Source organism: Pelodiscus sinensis, chromosome 2 (genome assembly GCF_052426305.1).
Source record: "Pelodiscus sinensis isolate ZL-2025 chromosome 2, ASM5242630v1, whole genome shotgun sequence".
Taxonomy (NCBI): domain Eukaryota; kingdom Metazoa; phylum Chordata; order Testudines; family Trionychidae; genus Pelodiscus; species Pelodiscus sinensis.
The window spans coordinates 219,824,016-219,837,084 of NC_143053.1; the positions used below are offsets into that span (position 1 = coordinate 219,824,016).

A 13,069-nucleotide genomic window follows, 5' to 3' on the forward strand; every position below is an offset into this window, starting at 1 on the left:
AGCTGTTGCCAATGCGATATATTTCATAGTGGTATTGGATAAAACAAATGATGTTCTAAAGGCATTCCTGGTCACATTTTGACCCTCTTTGATTAAAGTTGATAATTTTTTTTGAACCTCTCCAAGATGTTTGATGAAGACTGACATGTTTTCCCACAGTTGAAACTGATATCTGGCTTTTATCATAAGGAGTAGAGCACTGAAAACCTGACTTAGGTTTTTGAAGTGTTGCTGCTATAACAAAAGAATCTCTCAGGTGGAATTTGATAGAACTTGTCAGCCTTTTTTGAAATTTGTTGGCATGATGCTGGATTAGAAACAAAGAATGTTTGTTGATGCCACAACTCTTCTACAGAGGCAATAAAAGTGTACACCCAGTCCAAGAATGTCAAACTGGATGGACAGCCTCCTTCAAAGCCACAGAAGGTAATTTTAAAGTGGAGGATATTCTGTCCACTAATTTGTGAGTTGATCCTCTGAAGGAGATGATGTTGATGTTACTTCCACACTGGGATCAGGAAGTGAACCACTTTCTGCTTTTGTGAAGTCTTGAGATTGATCCTGTGGTGGACCCTCTTGATATTCTCAGAGGACATCCCCTGCAAAGAAAGAGGAATGTTCCCTAGCTCTAGAATGTGAAGATTCTGACTGAAGATGATCCAACACCAGAAAGACAGATTTTCTGTGATGGTATTTATAAAATAGGCATTGGCTAGTATGGCCAAGGCATCCAGGGATGCATAAGCCAGACTTGTCAGTTTCCCCAACCTGGTATCATATCACCAGCTTGGTACATAGGATATCCATAAATTACTTGGAGGAGGAGGACTCTGTGTAGGAAACACTTGGGTCTCTGTTATGAGACTTGTTTCCATTCAGCCACCAATTTTGAACTCAAAGGAATCAGTGAAATAGCTGATGCAGGAATTTAAAAAGTGAGAAGTGGCAAGCCGGTTGGAATTGTCAATAGTGGGGATATTGAGTCAGAAGATCCCTCATGTTCAGTAACTCATCTCAATCTCTTATCAGGCAAGCATTATAATAGTAATATCATATCTCCAGTAATATCAGATACATTAAAATGTGCCTCTAAATGAAATTTGTGTTGTAACCATTTATACTATTCAATTGGGTTGGCATGATCAGATATGATGGTCTTTCCTTCAAGGAAGGGCAGGAGAGAGGATGTCTTAATTGGCACTGGTAATAGAAGCTGCTAGTAGTACTCTGGCTGCAACCAGTATATGCTCCGCAAGAATGGGAATATGTAAAGAACACTCAAAGAAAAATATTTTGCTACCATTGTGCTCTGGAACTTTAACAAGTTCAAAGATTTTACCTGAAAGGAGAAACACATTTTTCTTGGAACTCTGATGTAGTTCATAATAAAGAGCATTTTAGATATCTGCTGGTAGCTTTGAGGGGCAATAAAAATTGGGGCAGGGTTTGGGAACTCTCAAAATACTTCTTGGGTCCAGGAGAGATTTTCTGTCAAAATCACAGTGTGGTGTTCCCCAACCCTTCATATCCCAGTGGTTAGGGTACTCACCTGAGACGTCAAGATTTTGGTTAAGTTTCCTGATCTCTGACAGTCTCTAACATCCCAGATTAGTTCCCTCATAATGGCCTATTGGCAATTCTGGGGTCTCTCTTGTTCTTGTTATGCATTTGGCATGGAAACAAATGCTGTAACCATAGTATGTTCTGCAAAATTGTATTCTTCTTCTTTGGGTAGCTATAATCATAGAAATGAAATCCAGTTCCCAGTGCTGAGGCAGAAACAAGTAAACTTTGTTCATCCCTGCTAGGTGTTCAACTTGTTCTTTAAAATTTCCAGTAATGGGAATTTCACAACTGCCCATGGGAAATTATTACAGACCTGGTCATAAAAAAGTTTTTCCTAATATGGAACCTAAATCTCTTGCTTCCGTTTAAGCCCATTACTTTTGTACTCCATGTTTGTTGAAGGTAGGATAACTAATCTTCATCCTCTTCGTCACTGCCCTTAGCATATCGGAACACTTACCAGGAGCCCTGTCAGTCTTCTTTTCTGAAAACTAAATGTGCCCACTTTTTAAAATCTTTCCTTATAGGTTTTCTAAACCTTTTATCATTTTGTTACTCTCTGGACTCTCCAATTTGTTCAACTTTCTAAAGTTTGGTGCCCAGAACTAGCTACAGTATTCCATCTGTGACCTCACCAATGCCAGAAGAGTGGAACAATTACCTCCCGTGTTTTACATACTCTGGAAATTACGAACAGGAGAGTTGTATATGCCTTTTACACAACTGTATCCCATTGTTGACTCATATTTGTGATCAAGAACCTGCAAATCCTTTTCAACAATAATTTCACCTAGCCAGTTATTCCCCACATTGTACTTGTGCATTTGATTTTCCCTTAATAGTAGTACTTTGCATTTGTCTTTATAGGATTTAATCTTGTTTATTTTAGCTCAGTTGTTGAATTTGTCAAAGATCATTTTGCATTCTAATTCTGTCCTCCAAAGTTCTTGAAACCCTCCTCTCCAGTTTGTTATCCATAAGTTTTTAAAGCGTGTTCTCTACTCCGTTATCCAAATTATTAATGAAAATATTGACTAATATTAGACCTAGGTCTGGCCAGTAGATATAAGAACATAAACATGGCCATCCTGGATCAGATCAAAAGTCCATCGAGCCCAGAATTCCAACAGTGGCCAGTGCCAGATGCCCCAGAGGGAGTGTAGTCCTGTGTTTGTCCATGCTGACAATTGTTTATAAAGCAGCCTGTCCATAGCACTCAGACTCTAAGGCTGTCTCTAGACTGGTTTTGCGGAAAAACTTGCCAGCTGTCTACACTGGCCGCTTGAACTTCCGGAAAAGCACTGACGATCTCATGTAAGATTGTTAGTGCTTTTCCAGAAATACTATGCTGCTCCCGTTTGGGCAAAAGTCTTTTTCCAAAAGACTTTTGCGCAAGAGGGCCAGTGTAAACAGCACAGTAATGTTTTCCGCAAAAAAGCCCTGATCGCGAAAATGGCCATCGGGGCTTTTTTGCAGAAAACCGCGTCTAGATTGGCCACGGATGCTTTTCCGCAAAAAGTGCTTGTGCGGAAAAGCATCCTGCCAATCTAGACGTGCTTTTCCGAAAATGCTTTTAACAGAAAACTTTTCCGTTAAAAGCATTTTCGGAAAATCATGCCAGTGTAGACGTAGCCTAAGGGTTTGCCTACTTGGGAAATTTTTGCCAGTTATGCCAGTATAATTGTATCCGTTTAAATTCAGAACTTAACTTATACAAGTAACGTTGCCTTGTAGACAAGACCTAAGAGTATGATCTTACTCCATTTTTTTCAGTGTTTGATCTGTGTATCACTTTGGACATATTTTTAAAATATAAACAATGTTAGAAGGAATTAGGCTCAAGATTAGAAAGATATTCAAAGGAACTGGGATTGAAGACTTGAATTACATCCTTTGAAATCGCCTTACAAATAAATTGAAGCCACCAAAATCATTGTATAACGCATTTTGCAAAGAATTGTTGATATGAGCTGTACAGAGTAAGAAAGTTGATGTGACATTTTTCATATAAGGTAAAGCTTCCCTAATCTCTGACATTTAAGTATTCTTGCTTTTTAGCTGCTGGATGGCCAACATGCAAAGGCATTAAATATCCAATGGCTTAGAGCTCAGATTGGTATTGTCTCACAAGAGCCGATCCTGTTTGACTGCAGTATTGCTGAGAATATTGCATATGGAGATAACAATAGGGAGGTATCGCATGAAGAGATTATAAATGCAGCAAAAGCAGCCAACATACATTCCTTCATTGACTCTCTGCCAAATGTAAGTTAAATCTTTGTTTCTTACCCAAAACAAAAGGGGACTTGCAATGAAAAATAAAAAGGCGTTGTGCCCTTTTATCCTTCTCTGGGATGTAAAGGGACCTAAAAGCGTTTGTTTTTTTCCATGTCTGTTGATTTTAATTTCTAGTGTAATATTCTCTACAACATTTTTTTTGGAGAATCAATAGGCTAGTGGAGAACTAGAAGGTTTATGAAACCAAACATGTGAAACCTGATTAACCGAGAGAAATACATGTTTTTAATGAAAAGATTGCTTAAAATATTTTGTTGTTTAAAACATTGTTAAATAGTGGATAACAAAGCAAACTATCTAAAACACTTGGTAGAAATCATCTTTGATAAGGATTTAGTTAGGGTCTGAGAACATTGCCAAACTGAATGATCCTAGGAATCCTCCAGCTAAACCTGCAAGGGAGGGAGACTTGGTATTTCTGATCATTCTAAGATGAACAAAAAAACAAGCAGGTCTTCCTTATACATTAAAATTAAGAAAATAATGTGCAAGTTGAAATTCCATTGTGAAGAACTTCTGTCCCTAGAAGACCTGCAATTTCCTGAAGTTGAGTAATGAAAAATACATTTTACAAGATTGCAGGTGAAGAGGGGAGTTACAATGTTTAGAGACCATGAGGCGTTATAATTTTTTAAACTGTCCTAATTAAAAAAACCAAAAGTCAACTCAGAAACATCAAACTGTGCACATAGCTGGCCTATAAAACATGTGATTTTATTAACTTTACCCTCAGTCTACTCCCCATATCCTCTCATCCTCTGTGTCATATCTGTAATTACATTGTAAGCCACGAGAGAGAAAGAATTCAATAGTGACCAGCATGATGAAGCTAAATTCTGAATGGGATATTTGGACTCTGCCATAGTAGAAATAATAATTTGAAAGCAAATATCTGTACAACTGTTTTGACTTTATTTTAAGAATTGATCTAATGGTAGCCAAAATGTAATCGTTTATCTGCTCTATAATGTTTAAGAATGTTTCAAATACAGTGTTATTCCTTCTTGTGCATATCATCAGCTGCTCAAAGTACCAAAAGTGAAGGATGATGGAGTAAATTCTAGTAATTTTTCACTGTGAATTAATGCATTTGATCCAAAGAAGTCAATGGACATATACCAATTTATGTCAGTAGAAGATATGGCCCAAAGCTTAGTTAAATATTTTGATAATTTATTATCTTAATCCTGAAAAGAAAGAACTCAATTAAAAAATCAGAACAATGGTCAACTTTTGGGCCCATTTGCTAGTTTATTAAATATAAAATATTATCTCCTGCAATAAAACTGTAGTGTTAATTTAGTCAACAGATTCATATGCGGTCCATACAGTATTGTAGAACACTAGAACTGGAAGGGACCTCAAGAGATCATCAAGTCCAGTCCCCTGCCGTCATCACAGGACCCAGTACTGTCTAGACCATCTCTGATGGATGTCTGTCTAACCTGCTCTTAAATATTTCCAGAGATGGAGATTCCACAACCTCCCCAGGCAACCTATTCCAGTGTTTCACCCTCCCTGATAGTTAGGAAGTTTTTCCTAATGTCCAACCGGTGCAGGGTTTCAGGGAATAACAACCAGTTCAAAAGTAAATTGCATGCATATTTTAAAAGCTAACATTATTGGATGCCCCAAGTCAGTTATGACCATCAATTAGATGTGTACATAATTTAGCCTAAAACCATAACATTCTCTTTTTAAATTATGATTTTTTCCCTTCAAGATGAACTCACTAGAAAAAAGATGGTCTAGTAGGTAGGATGCTAGCCTAGAACTTGAGATAGTAGAGGTGTGGTCTAATTCCTTGACCTGCAGCAGGTCCTGTGTGAACCTAGCAGTGCCTCAGTCCTCATCTGTAAAATGGGGATATACACTTGACTTCCCTACCTCATATAGATATTGCAAAGATAAAAACATTAAAAATTAGGATGTTCAGGTGTTATGGTAATGGACATCATATAAGCAGCTAAGATGTTTGAGGTCTTCACTAACTGTGGTACAGTAATCTGTTTCCAAAGAACTGCTGAAATAAAATATTCAGGAGTAGAAAGCTCAAGTTCTATGGGACTGTGGTTTAAATCCATATCCAGGCTAAATTGCTGGTTGGACACACCTTCTAAACTTGTATTTATTATATTTAGAAATATAATACCAGTGTGGGAGACAAAGGAACTCAGCTCTCGGGTGGTCAGAAGCAACGTATTGCCATTGCACGAGCTCTTGTACGTCATCCTCAAATTCTGCTACTGGATGAAGCCACATCTGCTCTAGATTCAGAAAGTGAAAAGGTATGTAGTGTTTATGTACACAGGGGAAATCTAGAACCATAGTTGTTAATCCAACAATTGTGGTTACTGCTGTGATTTCCATAAATGCCTGTTACAATCCAAAGTCTGGGAATCTGGAACTTTTGTACAAATGATATATATAGGCAGGCATTCCTTGAGTTACAAACATCCGACTTATGAACATCTACACAGACAAAAAGCTCACCGGCAGCCCCAGGGACTAGGCAAGGAGGCACAGATGATGATGAGCAGCTGCCCGGAGGACTCTGGAGGAGCAGGAGGCAGTCCTGCAGCCAGCTGCTGTAGAGAGGTGGCACTTTGAAGGGGAAACCACTACTTCTCTCTAGTCCCTGCTCCTCCAGAATCCTTTGGCCCATGCTCATGCCACTCGCCATCTTCTATGCTAGAAATGAAGTATACTTTAGGTTACCAAGTATTATCAACTGCAAGAATTCAAAAATTATGGGACAGGCATCCTGGAAGACTGGCTTAATGAGATTTAAAATTAACTACATGATCTTCTTCTTTGCTTTCTTGTTTTTGGGCTTTTAAGGTACACTTGAGAGGTGTTAAGTTTTTCCATGCAACCATGATGGCCAGGAACTTACTTCTGTTTACTTTTAAATGAAAGCTGAGATCCTCACATAATCACTTTTCTCCAGGAGCTGAGGTTTTAAGAAAAATACTTATCACAGACCTAGTCATAAGATTATGAAACTTGCTGGCATTGACTTGATCACGTAGGGTACATCTACAGTGCAACATTATTTCAGGATACCAGAGTATCCTGAAATAGCTATCCTGTGTCTTAATAGCAAGTCCATTATTTTAGCCTTGCTATTCTGATGTCCCTGTAAACCTCATTCTACAAGGAGTAAGGGATGTTTCAGAATAGTGCTTTATTTTGAAATTTGGTAGACAGCACCAAATGATGAAATAAGCTATTTTGAAATAGCAGCAAAATAAGATACACACTTTGAGCTATGCAAATTGCATATCTTAGTTCGAGTTATGGTGCAGTGTAGATACATCCCCAAGAACATTCTTCATTATGGTAAAGGACTAAGATTCCTGGAAATATTAAATGCTCTGTTATACTTATACTCACTGTAATTTAACACCAATTTTTCTATTTTATTCCAAGCATACACAGTTCCAGAGGTTTTAACTGGGGAAGAGTTGGATGGGGAAGGGTAGGAAAAAAAACTTTACTTAAAAAAACAAATGGAAGAATCCCATTTTGAGGAAGTTAGGAATGTCACTGGCAATTGGTTTGAGAGTTTCTCCAGTTAAACTGGAAAAAAGCACTCTTATTCCAGAATTGGAATGTCCACACTGGAAGTTATACTGGTATAACTATAGTGATATTACACCAGTATAATTATGGCAGTAAATTTTCCCAGTAGACAAGACCTATATTTTCAGTTGTGATCTTTAATGATTTTTATCCCTATTCGAAATTTCTGACCTATTGAAGATGCAACACAATTGGGTACATTGCTCAGTCTCAGATTAAAATAGGAGCACTTCAAGTCATGCCTCAAATACAGTGGCAGAGGTGGGGAAATGTATGCTGTCCTCACATACTGTCCGCATAATAGATCCAGCACTAAAAAGGCTTCAAGTTATGTTTGTCAGCGCTGAGTCTTTTCTGCCAAAGCTCACAGTTTTCTTCAGGGTCTCTTACTATTTCTTCTTGATTTGAAAGCTCCAGCTCCTGGCATCATGTAATTGTGTGAGAATTTCAGATGCCATTTTAAAAGTATTTCCTAGCTTTGTGAGAACAGCTTGAAAACATGACCCGAGTGCACCCCGAATATGCAAAAACAAGAGAGCAATAAAAAGATCCAAAATATTATTTTTCAAAATGTCATGATTTATACTTTCATGAGAATTGGGGGCCTGCCTCCTGATTTTTGAATGGTTGGAGTTGATAATACTGATATGTGGCCCACTGTGGTGAAGGCATGCTTCTCTTTGGCTTTAAAGGGAACTTTCATGAAATATGGAATGACTTCCTTAGAACAGCACAATACAAGCATTCCACCACTTCTTAACACTATCCTAAAAGGACCAGCTCTGTGCCTGTACAATACTTGGTCTTTCTGCTGAAATTGCCAATAAGGCTGCCAGCTGTGACTATTTTGGTGATGTGGACACAGGTCCATTAGCAACTTTCCCAAGATGTTCACCACTGTAGTTTGAATAGACATCCAGAAATTCATCAATATTTACAGCTCACTCATTGTGCATACAAGCTAGATTTAAAACAGGAAGCTAGATATTCATCCCCTTACTATTCCCTTGTGCCATCCAGCCTCATCTCTCTCACTGATCATTTAATTTAAATTGTAAATTACATCAGATTTGATACCTCACTTAGCAACATCTGAAAGGGGTTTCTTTGCACTACATTTGTCGCTTATTTTAGCAAATTATCTTCTGCTTTGGTAATTGACCAGGTGGTCCAAGAAGCACTGGATAAAGCAAGAGAAGGTCGCACCTGTATTGTGATAGCTCATCGCCTCTCCACCGTGCAAAATGCTGACAAGATAGCGGTAATCCAGAATGGAAGGATCGTAGAACAAGGAACACATCAGCAACTCTTGGCTGAAAAAGGCATCTACTATTCTCTGGTTAATATTAAAGCTAGACCATGAAATATGTAATTAAAAGCAGTGCCATGTTTCTGTGCAATTGTTTCCATACTTGGCAAATGACAATATTGCCAATCAGTCCTTGTTTTCAGGAAAGCCTATAAAAGAGAAAAGGTCCTGTTAAACCCTGGAGAGCCAAGGAACACTGAACCAAATATAAACTGTGACCAATCTCCTACTCCAGCAGTGTCCAACCTGCAGCTCATGAGCCGCATGCAGCTTGCAAAGAAAAAATTGGCAGCTCCTGATGGAACCGGGCCAGAGCCCGGAAACGCTCAGGTCAGCCGCTCACAGCCAGGCAGCTCTGAGCCACGTGCATGCTCAAGGCCCATGCCATTCTGTTCCTGGCCTCAAGCGCACTCTGTCATATCCTGCACATGTTAGCAGCCGGCTGCCAAGTGCAAGCAACAGCGGCTCCTGCTCTTGGTGCAGCTCCAGCTCTGGGACCTGGGCATAAGATTAGACGGGGAAAGGGAGATGCCTGGCTCTGGAGAAGGGGATGAGAGGGGAGGGGGATCAGGTTAGATGGGGTGCACATGGTGTCCCAGCATCCCACCCAGAACATGCTTAAAGACAGCCATTCAGCTCACACACCCAGCACCAGTAGAAGGATGTATGCGGCAGTAGCAGCGGCTCTGGCTCAGGACCCGAGCATAAGGTTGGAGGGAGGGGGACTGGGTTAAAGTGGGGGGTGAGGGAAGTTCCTGGTTCTGGGGGAGGAGAGGAGAAGGGATGGGGATTGGGTTAGAGTGGGGAGTGGAGGGACTAGGAATCCTGGTACTGCATGCCAGCTCCAACTTCTTAGGAAGCATGCGGCTGTCATGGGGAGCAGAGGAAGAGCATATGCTTTCTGAGAAGTTGGAGCTGGCATGCAGTCCTGTGATATTGTCTCTCTCTCTCTTTCACTTCTACTCACTCCCTACCCCCTGCCCAGGCAGGCAGCAGGAGGAAGTCAGTCCCTGGCAAAGCAACAGACCCAATGTTTCAAGAAGCACACTAGGGGGAGGGGAGGGGAGGGGAGGGGAGGGGAAGAGCTGCTCGCGTGCTTCCTGAGACCCAGGATCCCAAGCCAAGCTGTCCCTGTCCCTGACCCCTCGCCCTGAACAGCCTCCCCCGACCAGCACCATGTCCCCTGCCCCCACCAGCACCCTGCCCCCACCAGCACAGTTGGTGTCACATTAGTGAGGCCTGTTTTTTTTTTTTTTGTTTTTTTTTTTGGAGGGGTTGTTTTTTTTGCATCTCTGACTTTTCTGTGGAACAGTGACCCCTGACTCAGAACAGGTTCCCCACCTCTCATAAATAAAGACAATGTTGAAACATGTTGGCTACATCTACACTGGCCCCAAATTCCGGAAAAGGGATGCAAAGCAGGTAAGTCAGAATAGGGAAATCCGCGGGGGATTTAAATATCCCCCGCGGATTTAAATAAACATGTCCGCCGCTTTTTTTCCGGCTTGGGGAAAAGCCGGAAAAAAGCGTCTAGACTGGCGTGATCCTCCAGAATAAAGCCCTTTTCCGGAGGATCTCTTATTCCTACTTTTCCGGCTTTTCCTCAAGCCGGAAAAAAAGCGGCGGACATGTTTATTTAAATCCGTGGGGGATATTTAAATCCCCCGTGGATTTCCCTATTCTGACTTACCTGCTTTGCATCCCTTTTCCGGAATTTGGGGCCAGTGTAGACATAGCCGTTGTGTTTGACAATATTTTATTTGAAAATGAAGCCTGGCCAACAAGCCCCCATCTGGCCGCAACATCATAACACTCCTGCACCCCCCCCAAGCTCCAAACCTGAGCCTATCATACACTGGAACCCCCTGTCCTGAGCCTCTCACATCCCCAAACTCCTGCACCCCCACATCCTCAGTCTTCTGCCACAACACTCTTGCACCATTCACACACTGCAGGTCTGTGTCCTGAGCCCATCATACTCCCAGCCTCCCTGTGCTGAGCCCCTCCTGCACCCCAGCCCAAACTCCTGCACTCTCACAGCCACAAGCCTGTGGCTTGCTCAGCACCCAACCCTCCACCTGACTCAAACACTTTCCATCCTGGAGCCCTCTCTCTAGGGTGGTGTACCAGTACCTACTTCCCCCTGGCGTGTGCCAATTGTTTAGAATCTAAAGATTTATTAATAAAAAGAAATGATTGGAAGTAGAATTGTTAAAGAAATCACATTACATACATCAGTCACCAAATTCCTGATGCAGGCTCTTAGAGATGTAATAAACTGCTACCTTAAAAGTCTTTGGAGTACATCCAAAGGTTGGGTCAACACATCTTTCTTGGCCATTTGTCCATACCAAGATGGTTCTGAACTTAAAAGCAGGACTGAAGACAAATGAAGGAATTCTTAGGGTCCCTTTTATGATCTTGCCCATGTGGAAGGAAATCCATTTTTCTCCTGTGTGTAGGAACCTCCCAAAATTGAGTCAGCCAGTCACATTTTCAAGCAATCTGTCCTATGTCCTTTTTAGGCAGCTAGCCCTGGTGGACCTGCTGGTCTGCAAGTTTGCAGCTGAATTGTCCATGCAGCTATTCACTGAGTTGTCAACCCTCACAATAGCTGGGTGACGCCTGCTGCTGTCTCCCAGACACATTTAAAATACAAATACAGAGCCAATAGTAATAACGTAACATACAAAAATCATACATGCATATGAGTAGCATAACCAGAATCAGCTAAGCTTTCATTAGACACCTCACTTGGCCCACTTTGCACAGATTTGGGGCAAACACACAACAGTGGGTGCAATGATGTCGTGCCTGCTCACATGAAATCCAATAACCTCACACCTGGTCTTCATCACCAGCCCTCCCTACAGGGAAGCATGTGCTGGAGGAGGGGAGAGCGCTGATTCACCTTCACAGGATAGCATGGGACTGAGGTCAGTCTCTTGCCCTCCTTCACAGTGGGAGCTCATCACCTGCCTCACAGGGAAGCATGGACCGGAAGCTTCCTTGCAGGGAGGCGTGGGACAGAGGTCAGTCACCCATCCTCCTTCGTAGGGAGTCACAGGTCTGATCCTCGTCACCACCCTCCCTCACCGAGACGCATGTGCCGGGAGAGCTCTTTACATGCTTTCCTTCGTGGGGAGGCGAGGGACTGAGGCTTGTCTCCTGCTCTTGCTTGCAGGCCAGGTCTTCGTCACACACCCTCCCTCATAGGGAGGCAGGGTCTGGAGCTTCCTGGCCCACCTACCATCATAGGGAGGTGTGGGTCAAAGACTTGTTACCTTCCCTCTCTTGCAGGACGGAATGGGATGGGACTTTGTTGCCTGCCCTCCCTCACAGGGAATTGCAGGCCAGAGGCTCTTCACCCTCCCTCTTCACCCACCCTCCCTCACAGGGAGACACGGGACTGAGGTCTGGTTCCCTCCCTCCCTCGCGGGGAGATGTGAACCGGGAGCTCATCATCTGCCCTATATCGCAGTGAGGTGTGGGCTGGGTGCTAGTTGCCAACCCTGCCGCATAGGGAGACCTGGGATGGGGGCTTGTCACCCGCCCTCACTTAGAGGGATGTACGGGAGGGGGGGCTCTTTGCCCCCTCTGCCTTGCAGGGAGGCGCAGGATTGAGGCTCGTTGACCACCTTCCCTTGTAGGGAGTCATGGGCCTAGTCTTCATCACACCCTCTCACAAGGAGGCGCGGGACAGGACTTCATTGCCTGCTCTCTCTTGTAGGAAGGTGTCGGCCAGGGCTCGTCGCCCACTCTCTTTCGCAGGGAGGCATGAGCTGCACTCCCCCACAGGGAGGGATTGGCTTGGTCTCATCACTGTAAGCCAGATGGCTTAGTCCTGGGGCTCGGGCCTACGCTCAAGCCAATAAATAAAGCCCCAATGGTCCCTTTCAAATCCAACCCTGAGTGGGGCAGGGCAAGCAAACAAGTACAGTTCAACAATTAGGTAGGCCCAGGCCCTGGTGCAGGTAAACAAACCACAGTTCACTTGCAGGAGAGGGGGAGACTGACACCCGGTGTGGGATGGCAGGGGGGATACAGGCCTTCCTTACTCCACTGTGTCCCACCCCAGGGCCCTGGCAGGACTGACTGCCACTGCTGTCAGCAGGGATCCAGCCCACAATACGCTGGCTCACTCAAATATAATGAGATCAGCCTGACTGTCATCAGCTTCCCCTGGGCCACTTGCAGGCTCCCTCTTGGAATATACCTGGTGTTGCAGCAGGTTCTCGGAGTCATCTGGGTCTGAATCCTCAGGCATGGTTAAATGGGTCTTCATCACCCAACCTCCCTTGCAGGGAGCCG

The 13,069-nt window shown here is 43.0% G+C and overlaps 1 protein-coding gene across 3 annotated transcripts in view; it reads left to right on the plus strand.

Moving 5' to 3' along the window:
* Positions 1-8,840, plus strand: part of ABCB1 (ATP binding cassette subfamily B member 1) — an 80,670-nt gene extending 71,830 nt beyond the window's left edge. For all 3 annotated transcript variants that reach the window (XM_075922433.2, XM_089776714.1, XM_089776715.1), the window contains 3 exons: positions 3,625-3,831; positions 6,006-6,152; positions 8,615-8,840. In XM_075922433.2, coding sequence (XP_075778548.2) covers positions 3,625-3,831; positions 6,006-6,152; positions 8,615-8,812 — 552 coding nt within the window. In that variant the 3' untranslated portion in view covers positions 8,813-8,840. The remainder of the gene's footprint in view (positions 1-3,624; positions 3,832-6,005; positions 6,153-8,614) is intronic.
* Positions 8,841-13,069: the final 4,229 nt, after the last annotated feature.